The sequence below is a fragment of the Aaosphaeria arxii genome, assembly GCF_010015735.1.
Source record: "Aaosphaeria arxii CBS 175.79 unplaced genomic scaffold BU24scaffold_1, whole genome shotgun sequence".
NCBI classification, from domain to species: Eukaryota; Fungi; Ascomycota; class Dothideomycetes; order Pleosporales; genus Aaosphaeria; species Aaosphaeria arxii.
Genome location: NW_022983474.1, coordinates 649,639 through 667,743, shown reverse-complemented (window position 1 = coordinate 667,743; position 18,105 = coordinate 649,639). Strand labels below are relative to the sequence as shown.

Here is an 18,105-nt window from a genome sequence, read left to right as displayed (position 1 = left end):
AGAAGGGGGGTGTGAAGTACGTTTTCAAGCGCAGGACGAAGAGGGAGGAACATGGGTTTCGGTTTCGGTTCGGGGAGAGGGTCGGTGGGGTTGGGGTGGTGAGGGGCGCTAGGGGCATGCCTAGAGAGGATGAGGAGGAAGGGGATGGGTCACGAGGAGGGTGAGGTGAGGTGAGATGGAAGGAATAGGGTGGGAGATTTCCTTCGCGAGATGTCGGTGTTTCTTTACAGTGGATTTTGAGGAGATGGCGATATGAGAACGCGTTCGTTCTCATATCGCCAAGGTTTCAATTTCTAATCCTGAGAGCTTTCTTGTGACCTGCCACTTCGTGAGCGTGGTGTATCGTAGAACGAATGGACAAACGCTGTGCTATACTACTCCATGCTATGTGTGCATATATACAATGAAATGACTTCTTACATATACCCATATTGGGGGTAAGTAAAACATGCCAGCAGAAAAGATTAAACGTTACAGTGATTAAGATGCATTTCACGACGGGGGGATTTAGAAAAACTAACGAAGACTTTGTAGAAGCGGATATCTGATTGATATATCTATGCTGTATCTATCACTGTAGTCTACATATTTGTTGACCTCACTATCTCTCCGCTCCATCAAACCGCACTTCTTGGAGGATTGCCTGGCGGTAAGAAGTACCATTGTTCTGCTGGCGGGTCTGAAGATGAACTTGGGCCTCTGCCACCAGTGGTGCCGCCCTATTGTTGCTGATCCCGTTGAGAGATGCGTAGTGGTATCTCGGAGGGCTTCCAGACTCACGGTAGCCTAGCCCTTTTTCCATGATTGATAGAAAGGAAAATCAGGATTGATCTTTCCCAGACAAACGTCTTAATGCGTAGAGAGAGTCCTTTTACGTTTCAAGTGTCCATTCGACGCAGAATGCATGCCGCAGGATACCGATTCCCACAAGGCCCAATTCCATCTTGCAGACTTGGATAACACCATTGATCACTGGAAACCCAGAATCTCGACATCCTCTCATCCAGCCTGGTAAACAGGATTCTCAGTCTGTAAACACACCAGTCAGTAAACCACTCAACCAAATTATTCCCATCATTACAAGTGCTCACCTTGTAGTAAATCGTCTTCCTCGGCTGCATCTCCATCGCATGTCGGTACGCAGACTTCGCAATCGCCTCCCTTCTCTTCATCTTCTTCTCCGTGACCTGCAACGCGCGCCTCTGGTCCTCCGAAACACCGACGAGGCCCATATCCCCGCGGACAGCGACGCGGCGGTCGCTACCACCACCGCCACGTGAGGGCTTTTCGTCCGCTTCCTGTGAGTCTTCCTCGGCTGAAGCGGCGATGGCCTTCAACTCATCTCTCTTCGACCTCTGCTGCGGGCCCTTCGCCCTCGTCTGCGCGAGCCCGGGCTTCGCGCGAAGAAGCGTGGCATCAGACCGAGAATTAATGACCGCGCCCGAAGGAAGCCTCCACTCCGTCTCCGACAGCCTTACCGCCTCACCCTTCGTACTTTGCGGTAGCTCAGCGTCCTCGTCCTCGCTCTCGCTGCCTGAAAGCTCCCAGAACTCGAGGAGCTCTGATTCAGGAGTCAGGTTGATCATGCAGTGCCCCTTATCTCGCATGTGGGTCTGCACGCCGTCCGCCGTGCCCCTTTCCAACCCGCAGTAGAGACATTGGTGGTACTCGAAGACGAGGGTGGCGAGGTATCCGAGGAAGGATTGCATGTCTGAGAGCTGGTCTTGCGAGGGGATGAAGAGGCCGTGTGTTGAGAACATGTGCTCGACGTTTGCATCTAGCGTTGGCGAGACGGTATTGCAGAAGAGGCATTGGGTGGGGGGTACAGTTTTTGACGATTCTCCTTCTGTCTCTGTGGTTTCTCCTGGTATGGAATCGGATGAGCTTTGAGGTTCGGGAGATGGTCGCTTTTTGTGCTGCTTGTCGCTGTCGCTGTCGCTATTGTCGAGTCGGATTGTGGGTACCTGGCCTGTGGTGGACTGTGTGAGATATTCTCTCTCTGATAGTGCTGGTAGTTCAGCTACGCGACGCCTGAGGTTATGGATACTATCGCAAATATCAGCTTCTATAAAGAGTAACAAGCCAGGAGAACAGTAACAGTAGGAATACTTACTGCCAAGGCTGTCGCATGTGCGAGCGCTGAAGCTCGCTGGATTCGAATTTCAAGTTGCAAGTGTTGCAAGGAAATACACGCGATTCCGAAGCCATATTGGGTGTATTTGTTTTGGTTCTCGATTGGTGTAGGAGGGTGTTTAGAAGGGGTACTTTGCGTAAACTTGATCTGGGACGCCTGGAGCTGTCCCTGTGAGAAGCTTGGGTGTATGAGCGACTGTTGCCTGAATGTATTGGTAGCGGCTTTTTTAAGGCAGAGATTCGAGTATAGTTATATAGTACTCATATGCTCGGTCGATATCATGATCGAGATGATGGAAGTTGCATTCATACTAGAGATTATCCATATCCGGCTAGCGGCATCTTCGAGCGGAGGCTTGGATTGGTACAAGCCACAAATGAGTCATTATTAGTCTACTTTGCTCACCCTCGAACAGAAGTCTAATGCAAGAACAACATTACTGTCTACTGATCTGAGTGGCTTATTCGATTTTCTCTGGTGATTGTAACTTCAGACTCATTTACCATACATCACAGTATGTACGGAGCAATTACGTCGGAAACTTATCGGGCAGTTATTCGCGTGGCTATGTCTTGAATTCGGCGCCCACACCAGAAGGATTTCGAGGCATGTCCTCCTTCTCTAGCAAAAAAGTCCCTGAAAGTGACGACCGCACGTCGCTACCGAACTTTCATCGCTGAACCTTCAGTGACAGTAAACAGAGCTGTATCATGTATGCCTTGTGGCAAGTTCAGCTTCACAATCAAATAAAACACGCATTCGAAAGAAACTCAGGTTTCCCGTAACAAGACATCCACTAGTTCATTCGACATCATAAGCTAGATAGATAACAATGCCATCCGAACCCATGCAAGACATAACCCATGCGGGTATCAAAATGCCATATGTAACAAACACAAACAAGAAAAAAGGCTCGTAAACACATCATCAATGTGGGAACAAACAAGAACCCAGCGCAGCAATGCACCAAGTTGCTGTCATCTCCGAGAAAGCATCATTGCATCTCAACCTCGATCTCCTTCTGGACATTCTCTGCAGGACTCTTGCTCGCACTCCTGCCGGGACTGACTCCCCTGCTGGTTTCCTTGACTCCTAGTTTGGCGATTCCAGCTGCGAGGGTCTGGCCTGCTTGGCTCATATTGCTACCCAGGCTCTGGCTCCATTCTGCAGCCGAGGGCAAGATGTTCGAAGGCGCACGCATAGTTGTGCCTGCACCCGTGGCTTGATCTGCAGTTTCTGTGCCCGTGACGATTGGATCTTGTTCTGGCGGCAGTGGCGTGCTAGTGCCGGATCGTACCGGTGTGATTCGACCATTGGGGGGAGAGCTGACATTGCTTGTTTGTGGTGTTAATGCAGGAGTACCACCATACATCGGCTGAGGTCCGTATGGAGTATTCATATCCTCATCTTTACACCCAAAGACTTCAGCCCACCATCTGGTCTTGCCATCCTGAGGGAAGATCATACGCTCTTTGCCCCGCACGCTGTCGTCGACTATGGCGTCGTATTTGGGGTTGATGAATTCCTGTTTGCGGCAGAGGAAGTAATCCCAGACACTACGGGTCCTCTGGGCAGCACGTGCCTCTACACGCTCTTTCTCATTGTCAAACAGGAAGGTGCCGTACTGGCAGGAATAGAGATGGTATAGTAGGCGACGGAGGAAGCGTTCATTGAATTCGAAGCGCGTCGGGTACTGATACATGAGCTGGTACGTCGCATCCAGGAACTGGTGGAAGACAGGTGACAGTTCGTTTACTTTTGTGATCCGATGTTCCTCTGCCGTTCCAATGACGGTTGGAGGTTTGGGAGTTCCGTCCGATGGTGCGACATCTGAGACTGGCTGCATTTCGCCGCCATTAGTCTCCGTTGTCTGAGTCAGTGATTCACTCGACTCGTTGTGACGATTGAAGAGACCTTTGGCGCCGCGAAGTGCGTTCTCGAAGGCATTACCGCCGCCGCCCAAATCACGCTCCACACGTTCGTTCTCAATGTCGAACCACTTCTCACTGCCCAAGAAACCAGAGCGGTGGCGGAACATATGACCGAACGAAAGCCAGTCTTTCTCTACCAGCACGATGAATCCCTCCAACGTCCGATAGTATGGATCAAGACAGATCTGACTGAGCGCACTGAGCTGACTTGTCCGGTCCCAGCCGTCCGAACAATGAATTAAAACATGCGAGTGCATCACGCCAACGGTGTGAGCAATCAGACGAGTACCCCTCATGATGTTATCAATATGCCTAATCCATCCACTCTTGTTGAGTAACGATCGATTTGGTGGCAAAGAGGTAATATCTGTATCCTTCAAAGCATCGATGACAGTCTGAAGAGATTTTCGCATAACGTGAATATTGTCGATGCCCAAGTAGGCTTTCTCTGCGTTGGGATAGTACTTCATCTGCTCGGACCCCAGGCCAACAGTCTGCATCGCCATAGCGTTAAGAGTGGGTCTGGCATCGACAATAAAGTTCTGTTGCTGTGCTCCGTAGACCTTTGGAAGATCGCTCACATCTTCCGACGACTCAGTAAGATCATCCGTGAGCTTCTGCTCCGCATTCTCATTCTCGCCGTCGTTGACCCCAATAAAAGAACTGTAAGTACTCGCTTCGTTGATGTTCACGACACTCGAATCTGGGCTAGATCCTGCTGGGTTCGGTGTACCGGGGCCTGATGTTTTCCACCCTTGGTTGGTCGCCCAAATGGCCGCTACCAGCTTTTCGTCCTGCGGATTGCGTTTGCCTTGGATGCCTGGCTGCGGCTGGGAACTCCGCGTTATCGAGCAGTTATTGATGGGATGTCGGTATACGAGGACTGGTATGCGTGCTCGGGAGCGATAGTTGCCAGCATAATTGAGGACGTTATCCGAGATTTTGGTAGGTACGACCAGGAGTTCAGGGTAGGTTTTGGAGTACTTTGACTGGGTTAGACGAGTATGCGATCCCTCTTATGGTGTACAAACCTTGTAGTCCTTGTTGATCTCGGAGATTCTCCATCCCTTCTCTGAATCTTTGGGGCTGATGCCTAATCGCTTCCACTCCCGCCGAGCATCGTATATCTCCCAACCATTGAACTTGTCTTCCGGAGGCTTCGGCACGTATGAAAATGCTAGGAGGCGATCCAGACGCCCAATCTTGCACGAAAGTCCTCTTATACTATCGTAAACATCGCGCGCTCTCTTGTCGTCTAGGAAGTGGAAAGCAAAGAACGTGAAGTCTCGACACCGTATGCGGATGGATGGGCTCTGGTGAGAAGCGGGAGGGGACGGTCGGAGTACGCAGTGTGAAATCATAGGATATGTGATCCATACTTCTCGAGGTCGCGGTGGTTTGGTAGAGGGCGGAGCGTCCGGAGGTGGGGGAGGCAGGTAGTTGAACACTATGTGGTGAGGCATGAGGTGCAGGTTTCCCTCGAAGCGGGTGCCCCTCCGCCACATAGTGACATCTTCCACCTAAATAAAATCAGAAATGTGCAGCCTAACAGTTCTACAGACATGTCCACCTTGCTTATGCGTATCTTCTCCATTGTGAGTTGTCTGTGAGAGGTGACGAGGAACAGTGCGGGGTTGTCGTTGGGCCCACGAGCGCGGGAGGAGGTCGAGGTAGAATTCACAGAGACCAAATCCCTGTGAAGCGCTGGCTAGAGCTAGGAACAAGCTCACGAGGGCAGTAGAAGTATGGTTTGCATGCTCAGCGTGGAAGGGAATTGCTCGCCTGCCACCGTCATAGTTAGTCCGTGCAAGTTAGGAAAGCACAGACGGAATGTGATCCTTGGCACTCAGCCCTATGATCCAAAAACAAGATATTGGAAACGAACACCATCACCACGGTTCACTAGGTCCCAGTTGAAGTGTCTCATAGCAGAAATGATTATTGGAGAACTATATGTACACGCTACACTTTTAGCTGTTATTGTCCCAAGTTATCTGTCCCTGAAACACACGTGCTAGACCGCATTCCAATTTGTCGTCGGCTGTTCACGTGCAATAGCAGAGGTTAATGGGTTAGGTGTGAGTTTGAGAGCATGGGACATAACTAGACAGGGAGCCAGTAAGGAAATAAAGGAAAAGGGGAGGATCCGAAGAAAAGCACACGACACAAAGGTTTTACGCAGAGGTCAGTTAGCTGATGTCGAATGGCCAAGGGGACCAGTAGCGAGAAGAATCCACTAAGCCGGAGGGGGAGGGGGAGGGGGAGGAACATCGCTGGGAGGAGGCGGCGGTGGAGCACTGCCAGGCGGAGGAGGCGGAGGAGGAGGTGGGCTACCAGCATTGCCAGCAGTGCCATATTGGAAGAGGGCTCCGAGACCAGGAGGTGGAGGTGCGGACTCGTATCCTGGAGCAGGATATGAGCCAGCGCCAGGAGCACCGGGAGCACCAGGGGCAGCAGCTCCGTATCCATAGGCATTATAGCCATACTGTTCAGCACCAGGAGCGGCGGCAGCAGGGGCAGCCCAAGGAGCAGCATTATAACCAGTGCCACCGTAACCAGCACCGGCACCGGCACCGGTACCAGATCCGGCACCAGGTCCAGCTCCAGCTCCAGCTCCAGCACTGGCCCAAGGAGGAGGTGCGTTTGACGATCCACCATCACGGTCATCACGGTTGTTGCGAGCCCAAGGAGCGGAGCCGCCAGTTGGACCACGCTCCCACGGCTTGAGGGTGCGCGGCTCTTCATGCCCACCACCACCATAGCCATCGGCGCCACCGTTGTTGTTATTGTTGTTGTACTCGAGAGCTTGCTGAGGACGACCACCTGCACCACCAACTTCAGACAAGAAGTTGTCGATCTCATCTCCACCGCCGATTCTGCCCTGGTTGCGGTTGTTGTTGTTATTGTTGAATCCGCCGCGATCATCGTTGCGCCAGTCTTGGCCACGCTTGCGCTCGGGACAATCGCGAGCCATATGGCCAGCCTGTCCACAGACACGGCAAATGATGCTGGCAGTGTAGTTCTGGCGTTGAGGGCAGTCGTACTTGCGGTGACCGATCTCTCCGCAGTTCTGGCAGGCCTGGTTCTCATCGTCTCGGAGGGTACCGTTAAGTGCGGCAAGCTCACGAAGCTGGTTGCGCTTGAGCTCGTTCTGGCCTTCAGGGATGGAAGCGGCCTGATATGGAAAGTCAGCGAGGTCAAAATATTTCAAGAGAGGGATGTAGCTTACAGTTTCAATGACGTTGTGGATGAGCTTCTTTGCCTTGTTGACCTTCTCTTCAGTGTCGGCCATGATGAGACAGTGCAAATCCTCTTCTTGGTTGCTAGTGTGAGCAGCGTCAGATCGTCCTTTGCCCTCCTTGACAGAGCCTTTTCCACGGATGGCGATTTTGGCGCCGGATTCTGTCTCCATCTTCTTCAGGGTGTTTCCACGGGGACCAATGAGGAGGCCAACTGTTAGTAGGAAGAACCTGCAGTTAGTGAAAGTGATCAAAATGTAAGGGCAAATGGAGCGGTAAGGTATTTCAGGGTTAGTGACATAGCTGTACTGCAGACCTGCGACAATGAAATGTGACATCCAGAGGCCTGGTCTGAGCATGCCTGGTCAAAGGTAGAGGCAACAACGTGGGAAGGATTGATAAGCAAAAAACAAGGGGTTAGAGGGGTTAGTATCATACTGAAGTTAATCTCCGGGTAGTCATTGACTGGCACATAGACCTTCTCCTGTGTCTTAGTAGGCCTCCTGTAGTCGGCAGGCGGGTGATAGTTGGGCAAGGTCTTCATGGCCTTCTCTACAAGCTTATGGCGTTCGTCTTCGAGACGCTTGCGGTAACGGAACTCGCGCGTGTTGACACGGCGTCCGAAGTTGTCATATTGGGGCGGTGGGGAGGGGGATCTAGAGGTAAATGTTAGTAGTGGACTTGAGAAGAAGATTCGAGGGAGAGTGCGTACCTTTCGCCATCAGCGGGAACCACGTCATTGATCTTCAACTTCTGGGTGATCTCTTCGATACGCAGATGCAAGGTGTACGCGTCAAGTTGTTCGATGGTCATATTGGAATAGATGGCCGTGGGCAGTCCCATGAGACCAGCAGCCTTGTTCTCACTCGCATCGCCCCAGCGGTTGCGCTTCTTGCGCGGCGGCTTCGGTCCACCATTCGACTCAGCTGTAGAAGTTCTTTGTTAGACAGTTGCCAACCATAGAGGGTAGACGGAGTGAAAGACTTACCTCGAGTCGGGCTACGACCGCGCTTCAAGTCAGACAAGCCGTTTGACGGAGCGGCAGGATTGTATCCATCAGCCTCATCGTCTCCGCCGAAGCGACGACGATTGCCGAGAGGGATATTGTTGGAACCGGTGATGCCTTGATTGCGCCAGGCCATGTTTACGGCGACGAAACTGATTGACTACTCTGGTCAGCAAATGATCTTGTTTGGTGACAAGATGCGACGGTGGTGGTGACAAGTTGCGAAGGAGAGGAGGAGGTGGCGGACTTTACCTTTACCTGTCAGGAAAAGCTGTCGCGCGCAATTCCTTGGCGCGCTAAACTTAAAACGAACAGCGCGCCTGCACTCCGCAATTCTAGTGACACTCGACTTTACTCTGTACTGTCAGTGTGTAGTCCGTTAGAATGAACCAAAAGATCGATGATTCTAATTCATAATTTTCATCATTATTCGACTTACAAGCCCGCTACACGAGCTGTTAAGTAGAATCATGCTCAAACCCCTTACATGATCAACCAATCCAGCGTTCAAATTTCAAGTCGGTCTTCCCCAGTCTCGAGTAGTCCATACAGCTGCCACAGCATAAGAACATCCTCTCGTATAGCTACCAACTCCTAAGATGCTTACCAATTCACGATCTGAAAAACATCGTCCGATATACCAACACATCCAAGCAAAAAAGAATAGTATTAGAATGCACATATACCATTTTCCAAACCCGAATCCCAACAGTGCAATAAACAAGAGAATTCCCCGTTCCGTACCTATTTCTAAGCAAACTTCCCTCTTCGTCATCGAGCTAGCTGCCTTGCCCCTCACCAAACCCCGAGCGACGCAGCTAAGCTATAGCTATAAAAGCTTCGGTGGGGGAGGTGACAAAAACCAGTTCGATATAAACCAATTCCACTTCCAATCCCTCTTCTCCAAAATCTATAAAACCAAGAACAAATTGTTGAAATCTATCCCACACAGTACAATACAACCAAACCATGGCCTCCCCAACCCCCGACATCACCCTCTACACCACCCAAACACCCAACGGCATCAAAATCTCCATAACCCTCGAAGAACTCGGGTACCCCCCCCTCCCCTTCCCTCCCTCTCTTCCCCCCTACAGCCACCCCCAATAACAACACAACCCCCCAACTAACACACAGCCCCTCACAGCCTCCCCTACAAAGTCCACAAAATCGAATTCTCCAAGAACACGCAAAAGGAGCCATGGTTCCTCGCCATCAACCCTAACGGCCGCATCCCCGCCCTGACCGACACCTTCTCGGACGGCAAGACCATCAACGTCTTCGAGTCGGGATCCATCATGCAGTACCTCGTCTCCCGGTACGACACCGAGTACAAGATCAGCTACCCGCCGGGCACCAGGGAGTACGTTGAGATGACGAATTGGCTATTTTTCCAGAACGCTGGTATGTAGTTGCATCGGACTCGGGGGAGGAGGTCATGTGATCGAGGATGTATGAACGAATGCTGATGAATTTGATTGATTGAATAGGTGTGGGACCGATGCAGGGACAAGCTAGTACGTACATACACAAAAACCCCCAGAAAGCATCAATCAGTGACGACCGACTAACGACTCCCTCCAGACCACTTCACGCGCTACGCCCCCGAGGAAATCCCCTACGCGAAGACGCGGTACACCAACGAGACACGCCGCCTCTACTCGGTGCTCGACACGCACCTCAGCACGACCGGATCCCCCTACCTCGTGGGTGACAAGGCGACCATCGCCGACATCGCGCACTGGGGGTGGATCGCCGCGGCTGGCTGGGCGGGCGTCGACATCGAGGAGTTTCCGGCCGTCAAGGCATGGGAGGAGAGGATGGCGGCGAGGGAGGGCGTGGAGAAGGGGAGGCATGTGCCTGATCCGCATACGATCAAGGAGTTGATGAAGGACAAGAAGAAGTTGGAGGAGAAGGCGGAGGAGAGCAGGAGGTGGGTTCAGCAGGGGATGAAGGATGATGCTAAGAAGCTTGAGAAGTGAGTTGATGTCCAGTCCTGACACCACTGAGGGCCCTCCTGGGGAAGAGCCTCGTCATTATTCTGTCTGTCTTGAAGAGGGGGTGAAGGGGAGGATCTGTAGATCGAATTGGCGTGATTGCTGTTGATCCATCTCATTTGTCTATGTTTGCCATTCTGAACATCATGCAGATTGTAGGGAATCGTTATCTAGACCTGATCTCCCAGTCATGAACAAATTCAAACCTCTCGTTCATGGCTTTCTTGAGACCGGAGAGCAACGTCCCCTTACCTAATAGGTAAAAGGAAAAGAAAAGGAAAGAAACCCCACCACCCAATTCAATTTGTCTAGCTCTGCTCTGTCACTACGAACTATGTAGTCCGCCCCACAGAGGTACATACAGAGAGACAGCAGAAATGGTGGAGAAATGTGGAGCCCACGGGTAAGTACATACGCGCAAGGGCTGTAGTTAGTGATCCCCCCCAGATCAACCAAAACCCCAGATCTACCACCGTTAGCTCCCGGGTTAGCAAACGGTCTTTTCTGCTCACTAGTTAGAATTCCCGGGTTACGACAGAAAACAACCAAGCGTTCCCGGTGACAAGCACGAAGACAAGACCGTATTCCAAGTGCCAAGTTCCCGCTGGATGTTGAGATTCGGGCAACGATTACCAGATTTTCGTTGCGTTCTCTCTGGACTTCTCCATACTGACCAGCAGGCCAGCGTACGATGCCTGTAGGTCGTTGACTATGGAAGTGCCTCGCCCCCAGGAATGCATGTACCTGCAAGCTTCTCGACCACTCGTCACTGCCCTTCAACTTCTCTACACCGAGACTTGCAGCCTTAATGCCCCGTGTTATCGCTCTAATTCGTAATCGCCTCATGCAAGGTCCTCCATTTCCGGTCGGAGATGTGCAATCACTCAATCAACGCGCAAAAAAAACCTCGAGAAATACGAACGTCAGAATTGCGAACTGCCCAGCTAACCCGTAACCAGGCTTCCGTCCAGACACATATACCTACTTACCTTTTGAGAAAGAGAAAAAGAGAATGGCGTGTAAAGCCCCACGGGGAATTACCCCAAGCCATGCATCGCGTAGCTCACGCTTATAGCCGGGAAACGGCGAGCCGTTCACGCTCCTTCTCGCTATCGTCTTCCCTTGCGAGGCTCAATGCAGTTCAAAAAGCCTCCAACGGCGCTACTAGCTCGATGTAGTTGGGAAATGCATCGAGTCGCTCCTTTCGTCGTCTTCGAAACGATTGGATTAAGCACTTGATTACCTGCATGCCAATACGCACATCTGTCCGTTTTCCTTTCGCGCCGCACTTCTCGAAAAGGCATGACCGCTATAACTTAACGTCCCGTACTATAGGTGTCCAAGTCGCACGATAGTGGCACTTTGAACTCTATTTCAACCAAGGCGGCGCTGTCCGGTGTCAGGTCCGCCGCGGAATGGAATGGGCGAAAACCAGGAAATTGGCCTTCTCACACCCAGGAGGCGCTTTCAGCAAGCTATACCAGACTCGCAAACTGGTGCGGCCTAGGTGACTTCGAATGCTATAAAGGAGTGGAGTGATATACGTAGGAGACGAATATATGTCTCTCGCTAAGCCTGTGTCGCCTCACAAGGTGGTCCTAACTCAACCCAGAGTAACGACAACTCAGCTATAGTAGCGTTGTAATATGAGACCATCTATGCAAAGGCTGTGGGCTCGGGGTCAGGATATCTCAATTAAACAGAATGTACGCCTATCTGATGCATCATAATCCTCACCGTCCGCCAAGTGGTGCACGTACGGGTCATTCGGCACCCCATGGCAGCATAGAAAGAACGACTTTCTATGCCCTCAAGAGAAAGAATCGATTGCTACATTCCAGAAGGCCTTGGTGCGCCACCGCATGCGATTGCCAAAATTAAAAGGAAAAAAAGAAAAAGAAAGTATGGACCGGAAAAGATGCACCCTAGTCATTGCGGGGGATGCGAGCGAGTGATCAGCACAAGGGTATCGGGCTTCGAATTCAGGCAAAAAGACACTGAGAGATTGTGGGTGCAGTGAGATCTCTACCTGGTGTCGCTATGAATCTGCGATTGAGGCCTACAAATCCCAGGTATCCTCTAGGAATAGTATGCGATTTTCCCTGTTGTGGTCACACAGAGGTTTCGAGCCATGTGGATTGGAAGTCAGAACTACCATAATTGAGCCAATGCAAGCCTAACATGGCCCTGCATGGCAGGAGCAGCCGTTGTGTTTCCCTAATGCATGTGAATGTGGAGACTTCTGCCGGTATACGTGCGCGTGTTCTCGTCGCTCTGCTGCCCAGCAGTATGGCGGGTTTGGGGATAATTTGACGTCTCTCTGACCGATTTTGGATTCGTGCCTGAGAGGTCTTCAATCTACGGGCCGTGAAGGCATATGAAGAGGAAACACAAATATGCAACTTACCGTCGTCATCTTCACCATTATCATCATCACCGGACTTCGAGAGGCGTAGTTTCTGGTACTTGCATATGTATCAAGAAGATCGCCATGGCCAACACATTTGCTTCTCTGCATTTGGGATTTGTCGATTGCGGTCGCCATGGAACATCGGCCTTTTGCTTGAGGCGGGAGGAAAGCTGTTCGAAAGCTAGAGCTCACGGATCCTTTCCGAGACAGGGGCACGATCGTGACCATATACCAGGTGTGTATATTCGGAACGACTTATAGGCAAGCCATTATGGATTAGGAGAAGAGCGTACCCAAGAAACGCAATATCTGGACAATACCATCCAATCTGCACCTTGGTGTAACTGTCGAGTGGCATATCATGCCTAAACGACTAGGAACTACTGCAGGAAGAACAATTTTGATGCTACTAAGCGTTCTGAGAAGAGTGCGTGCGTAGTACTCCGTAATGGCATAACAAGTTATTAGATACAAGTGCTGACCTATTGAGCGGCCGTTATGCTCCATGAGAAGTCGCTGGCATGTAGGTACATAGAACGGCCAGTGTGATGATGCCGTGATCAACGGCCTGAAACTAAAGTCGGGTCTGCACATGGACCACAGCTAGGCTCTGGGGAACCTGGTCTTTGTTGTATTCGATATGCAGGCGTCGAATAGCTTCGCAGGCGAGTTATTCACCGTGGTTTCAGTAGATGCATTCAAAAGCAAAAGAGACGTATTGTTTGGTCACTCGTTTCATCATCTGCATTGTGCTTCACTTCGTATGCCTTTTTGAGCCCCCTGCAATTCGGTTGATCGTCACCCGTATGCTACTTTGGCAAGGCGTTAACGGGGCCAGATGGCACAGCTCCAATAATCAATGAAAATTGCATTAGCCAAGCAATTGCCTTACTGCTCAGTGCTGAGCAGACGTCCTGAGTGTTCCGGAGGAAAGGAGATAGGTCTATAGAAGAGGACCGCTATGCACTCACAGGCCTGCTGGCTTGCCACAAACTGGATATCCTTTTAAGGGGTTTTCGGAGGCACCTCCTAAGTTGATTGCTTGCACCGACCGACAGCTCTCTAATTGGGAATTAGAGAGACGGTCAGGCGATGCAAGCCATAAACATGGAATATTGTGAGGATTGTAATGTGTATATGAGGCGGCGAGCGTTGAGGTGAGGTAGGGTGTACGGCGGTGGTGGTGAACACTATGCTGAAAAGGTCAAGGTGATGGAGGTGTGCTAGCCCTTTTTGCGGGGGAGACCGTCGTGGACTGTTACTCAATTTAACCGGTCGCCCCTGTGGTAGCCTCTGCGTGCCTCTTGTAGCCTCTGCGGGCCATTCACAGTCTTCCGGTTAATCGGCTAAAGTGGTTATATTCCCCGCAAGAGAGAGTTGGCCGTCTCCCTCCCAGCGACCAGGTGCTGCAAGTACCGCTGTAACTACCCCCCCGTTCCGACCCCCCAGATCGTCAAGCCAATCCTCCATGGCTGAATTAAATGATGGCGCATTTTGATATTGCTCTCACTGATGATCTCGCTTCTCGAAGTTCCTCGTGGACGCATGGAAGCTTCAAGCCACAGATTCCTGACCCTGGTAACGGCCTATTTGACCAGGGAATGATTCTCTCGGACGTTGTTCCTCGGCAGGTCTAAGTGCGGTGTGAGGCCCACATCATCTGTGCTTAACCCCAAGTATCTCATGACTGTCCCAGACTTTTCCCCAGACGGCTTCATCTCTTACTTCCAATCGTGACAATTCTACCGTTTTGACGTTTCCACCATGGACTCTTCCGCGGTTGATATGAATAGACCCGAACGAAAAGCTTCTGCCCCCGTGAAAAGGAGGGTCAGCAGAGCCTGCGATCATTGCCACCGCATGAGGACGAGATGCAACGGCCAGGCGCCCTGCTCGCGATGTATCGGTATGTGACTATGTTGTCTTCATGCTACGACGGCCGTCGTACTAATATCGTGAAAGAACTCGAATATGTGTGCCAGTACAACAGAGAGAAGAAAAGGAGGGGCAAGGTTTGTTACTCCGCACGACCCTAAATCCCACAATTCTTCGGTACTCACAGTTCTGCAGGTCCCCCGCCATATTCAGAAGCAAAGAGAAGAGGCTGCACAGATCGGCCAGGGCTCTCTTCAAGATGAAAATGGCCTATCCATCCAAACTGGTGGTCATTACGATAGGGGTGAGTTGATGACTGAAATGGATGAAGAAATTTGGTCGCCCACGGAATCTACGCCGATTGCGCAACATTTTCCCAGCGGCAAAGTCGAGGCACACAACGTATCGTCCCCAGAGTGGCAGAACCTTGCTGCAGGTCAGTTTGACTCCATCAATCGTTAAAAAAATTTGTCCGCTCATTAAGTGATCAAAGGTACCACTTTTAATCCTCCAGTCAATAATAATATGATGATCGATCCGCTCCTCTTGGGTGGCGAGATGCACGGAATGCCACAACAGCAACACATGCACGTTGGCATCCCGCGCAACGAAGAACTAATGTTCGCCATGCATGAGATGCATTTGGTTCCAGAAAACGGTACTCCAGTTACTACGATGCCTCCGGATTTTGGAAACATGGGTTATCCTATGCACTTCGCCAATGTTCGACAGACATCTCCCCACAGTTACGGATCAGGCGATACAGGCTCACCACAATCCGGAGTGAGCGTCAATTCTTCGCACCATGGTGGCAGCGGCAGCGGCAGCGCAACGTGTAGATATCCGGTCTTAAAACCTTTATTGCCTCACCTTGGCAATGTTCTGTCTGTGCCAATGGCGTGTGAGCTCCTGGAGTATTACTTCCAGAGCTCCTCCTCAGTATTTATGGAACCAGTCTCGCCGTACATCTTAGCCTCGGTTTTTCGAAAACGCTCGTTCTTGCGACAACACAAACCGAGGAAATGCAGTCCAGCTTTGCTGGCCAGTATGCTCTGGATCGCCGCACAAACGGCCGAAGCTAGTTATCTGACCGCGTCGCCATCCGCACGGGGTATCATTTGCCAAAAGCTATGGAAACTCACGGTCGAGCTGTTGAAACCTCTTGTGCATACACCATCTGGGACCTCCGGATTTACTCAGGGATCGGGTGGCATGGTCAGTCCTGCCCCACACGACGCATTCGGCGTGGACAGGGTAATGGGACGATATGAAGGGCGATCAGATGTCGGGATGCCACCCACTAGCAGTCTCGATGATGTTGCGACATATTTTAATCTCGGTTTGGTGACCTCTGCAAGCGAATACAAGGCGGCGTCGCTTCGTTGGTTCCACGCTGGATGGAGCCTGGCAAGAGAGATGAAATTAGGTCGAGAGATATCCTCTGATCCCAGAGATCGCGATCCAAAGGCACAAGACGGCACGGAGCAAGACATTGGCATGACGGATGGATCCAATCCGACATCACAAGTCCCGGTAGGAACACCGGCGGCCGCGATCATCGAGGAGATGAAGGAGGAGCGTCGAAGGCTGTGGTGGCTTCTGTATATGATCGACAGACATTTGGGACTTTGCTATAACCGACCTCTAGCAATGCTAGACAACGAATGCGAAGAGCTGTACCAACCTGTTCCGGACACAATATGGCAAGCCGGCGAATTTTTCACAGGAACGTCCACACCGCGAAGGAAGGGACTCAGCTTACAATGTACTTCCCACGATGTATTCGGCTTTTTCCTGCCCCTCATGACAATCCTTGGCGATATCGTCGACCTCAACGCACAGAAGAACCATCCCCGATTTGGTCAGCGGCGGACATCAAGTTGGGATCTACAGGAATCCGAGATCACACTCCAACTCGAAAGATACGCATACAGTCTTGAGGAGTTCAAGCTTCAATATGGTTGTGGATCTCCAAATGACGATGCCGGTAATAGTATGAGTGGAGCGTCCGATCAAGTTCGAGGTGAATGGATACATCAGACGAGAAAGGTAGCGGCGTATGCGACACATATCATGCATGTCCTCCATATATTGACACATGGTAAATGGGATCCGGTATCACTCCTGGACGACAACAATCCATGGATATGTTCGCAGTCTTTCTTGAAGGCGACATCAAATGCGATTTCCGCTGCTCATGCCGTGGAAGAGATCCTCGAGCTAGATCCGGATCTTTCTTTCATGCCGTACTTGTTCGGAATGGTAAGTTCTCCTCCGATGTGTGCCGGGTGTTTCTGGGGTCCAGAAACACGCCTCTCGTCATCGTAGTAAGTTGCTGACTTGTGCTTTTGCAGTATCTTCTTCAAGGAAGCTTGATCCTTCTCTTACTGGCGGACAAATTGTCGACGGATACCAACGAGCGAGTCATAAAGGCTTGTGAAACCATTGTCCGAGCTCACGAGGCGGCTGTGGTGACATTGAACACCGAGTACCAGGTAGGTCTTGGCCAGGTCGCTATGGAAATGCAGTCAGAACTAACATTTCATTAGCGAAATTTCCGCAAGATAATGATTTCCACGCTCTCACAGATCAAAGGCCACGCTCACTCTCGGGAGATGACTCCTGCAAAGCGGCGAGAGGTGCTCTCTTTGTATCGTTGGACGAGCTTGGGCAACGGTATTGCAATTTGAAAAGATCTGACGAAGGGATGATGGATGTATGAATGTATTATAGCAAGCCTTACATTGATTTTTTTGGGATTTTGGCGAAGCGATGGAGCGTGGGCTGGACTTTCGGGTTGCATGGCATGTCGGGGGAAAGGGAATATCTGCATAGTTTAATACCACGAACACATTATCACACCGGCAAATACTTGCATTATGCCCAGGTATGGGTCCCACCATGCTTAAGTGCTCACATACACCTGCTAGAAATGTCCAAACACATCAGAGCATTCTGTGTTGATAGATTTCCGGTTATGGGAGGCGGCAGAAGTGAAGGTTTTCGGCGGTAAAAGCCTCGGTAGCACGAGAGAAGTGCTGTCTGACAGAGACTGAATGAAGAGATAAGAAGGTAAGATATGAAAGAAAGGGAGGAAATCCAAGTTTCAAAGTGTGGGATGTCACTGCCTTGATAATACCACCGGGCATTAAACGCACGTGATTACCAGATTGGGAATGAACACCACCGGCTATGCAACGGAAAATGCGCGTGGGCAGTTTCAGCGAAGAGAACAATAAATACGAGTGATGTACGAAGCACTGCCGTGATCACCTCGACTTCAGAGTAGGGTGGAGAACGGTATAACTTGCGGTAAACATTGGGGGGAAGTTATACTGATATTGGGGAATCGGCCAAGCATTGCTCGGTTCACGTCCTCCTCCCTAGTCCTCATACAAGGGTCTGAGAGACGAAGGAGGCTTCTAGCGTATCCGACCAGGAATTACATCCGATGATAACTTACCTAGAAGGCCTCCAGCGCGGCATGTGTGGGGCCCCATGCCTCGTATTATA

The 18,105-nt window shown here is 51.0% G+C and overlaps 5 protein-coding genes across 5 annotated transcripts; 2 read left to right on the top strand and 3 right to left on the bottom strand.

The window, feature by feature from the left end:
• Positions 1–530: 530 nt before the first annotated feature.
• On the bottom strand, positions 531–2,399 carry BU24DRAFT_487181 (uncharacterized protein). The gene is made up of 3 exons (XM_033533436.1): positions 2,114–2,399; positions 1,092–2,046; positions 531–1,029 (listed from the first exon to the last, which is right to left on the bottom strand). The coding sequence occupies exons 1-3, from the start codon at positions 2,206–2,208 to the stop codon at positions 1,000–1,002; spliced, it is 1,080 nt and encodes a 359-aa protein (XP_033388935.1). The 5' UTR covers positions 2,209–2,399; the 3' UTR covers positions 531–999.
• Positions 2,400–2,684: 285 nt separating this feature from the next.
• BU24DRAFT_361110 (phosphatases II) lies at positions 2,685–5,846 on the bottom strand. Its single transcript, XM_033524134.1, has 3 exons — positions 5,636–5,846; positions 5,097–5,585; positions 2,685–5,048 (listed from the first exon to the last, which is right to left on the bottom strand). Exons 1-3 carry the CDS (start codon positions 5,657–5,659, stop codon positions 3,129–3,131), a joined length of 2,433 nt encoding a protein of 810 aa, XP_033388934.1. The 5' UTR covers positions 5,660–5,846; the 3' UTR covers positions 2,685–3,128.
• Positions 5,847–9,279: 3,433 nt separating this feature from the next.
• Positions 9,280–10,292, top strand: BU24DRAFT_339596 (glutathione S-transferase; the record flags this gene model as incomplete). The annotated part of the gene is made up of 4 exons (XM_033523189.1): positions 9,280–9,365; positions 9,458–9,714; positions 9,801–9,827; positions 9,895–10,292. 4 exons carry the CDS (start codon positions 9,280–9,282, stop codon positions 10,290–10,292), a joined length of 768 nt encoding a protein of 255 aa, XP_033388933.1.
• On the bottom strand, positions 10,228–11,285 carry BU24DRAFT_3587 (uncharacterized protein). The gene has a single exon (XM_033524005.1). It carries the CDS (start codon positions 11,151–11,153, stop codon positions 10,560–10,562), a length of 594 nt encoding a protein of 197 aa, XP_033388932.1. The 5' UTR covers positions 11,154–11,285; the 3' UTR covers positions 10,228–10,559.
• Positions 11,286–14,141: 2,856 nt separating this feature from the next.
• BU24DRAFT_416260 (uncharacterized protein) lies at positions 14,142–17,456 on the top strand. The gene is made up of 6 exons (XM_033526410.1): positions 14,142–14,623; positions 14,680–14,729; positions 14,788–15,028; positions 15,086–16,854; positions 16,947–17,087; positions 17,142–17,456. The coding sequence occupies exons 1-6, from the start codon at positions 14,482–14,484 to the stop codon at positions 17,280–17,282; spliced, it is 2,484 nt and encodes an 827-aa protein (XP_033388931.1). The 5' UTR covers positions 14,142–14,481; the 3' UTR covers positions 17,283–17,456.
• Positions 17,457–18,105: the final 649 nt, after the last annotated feature.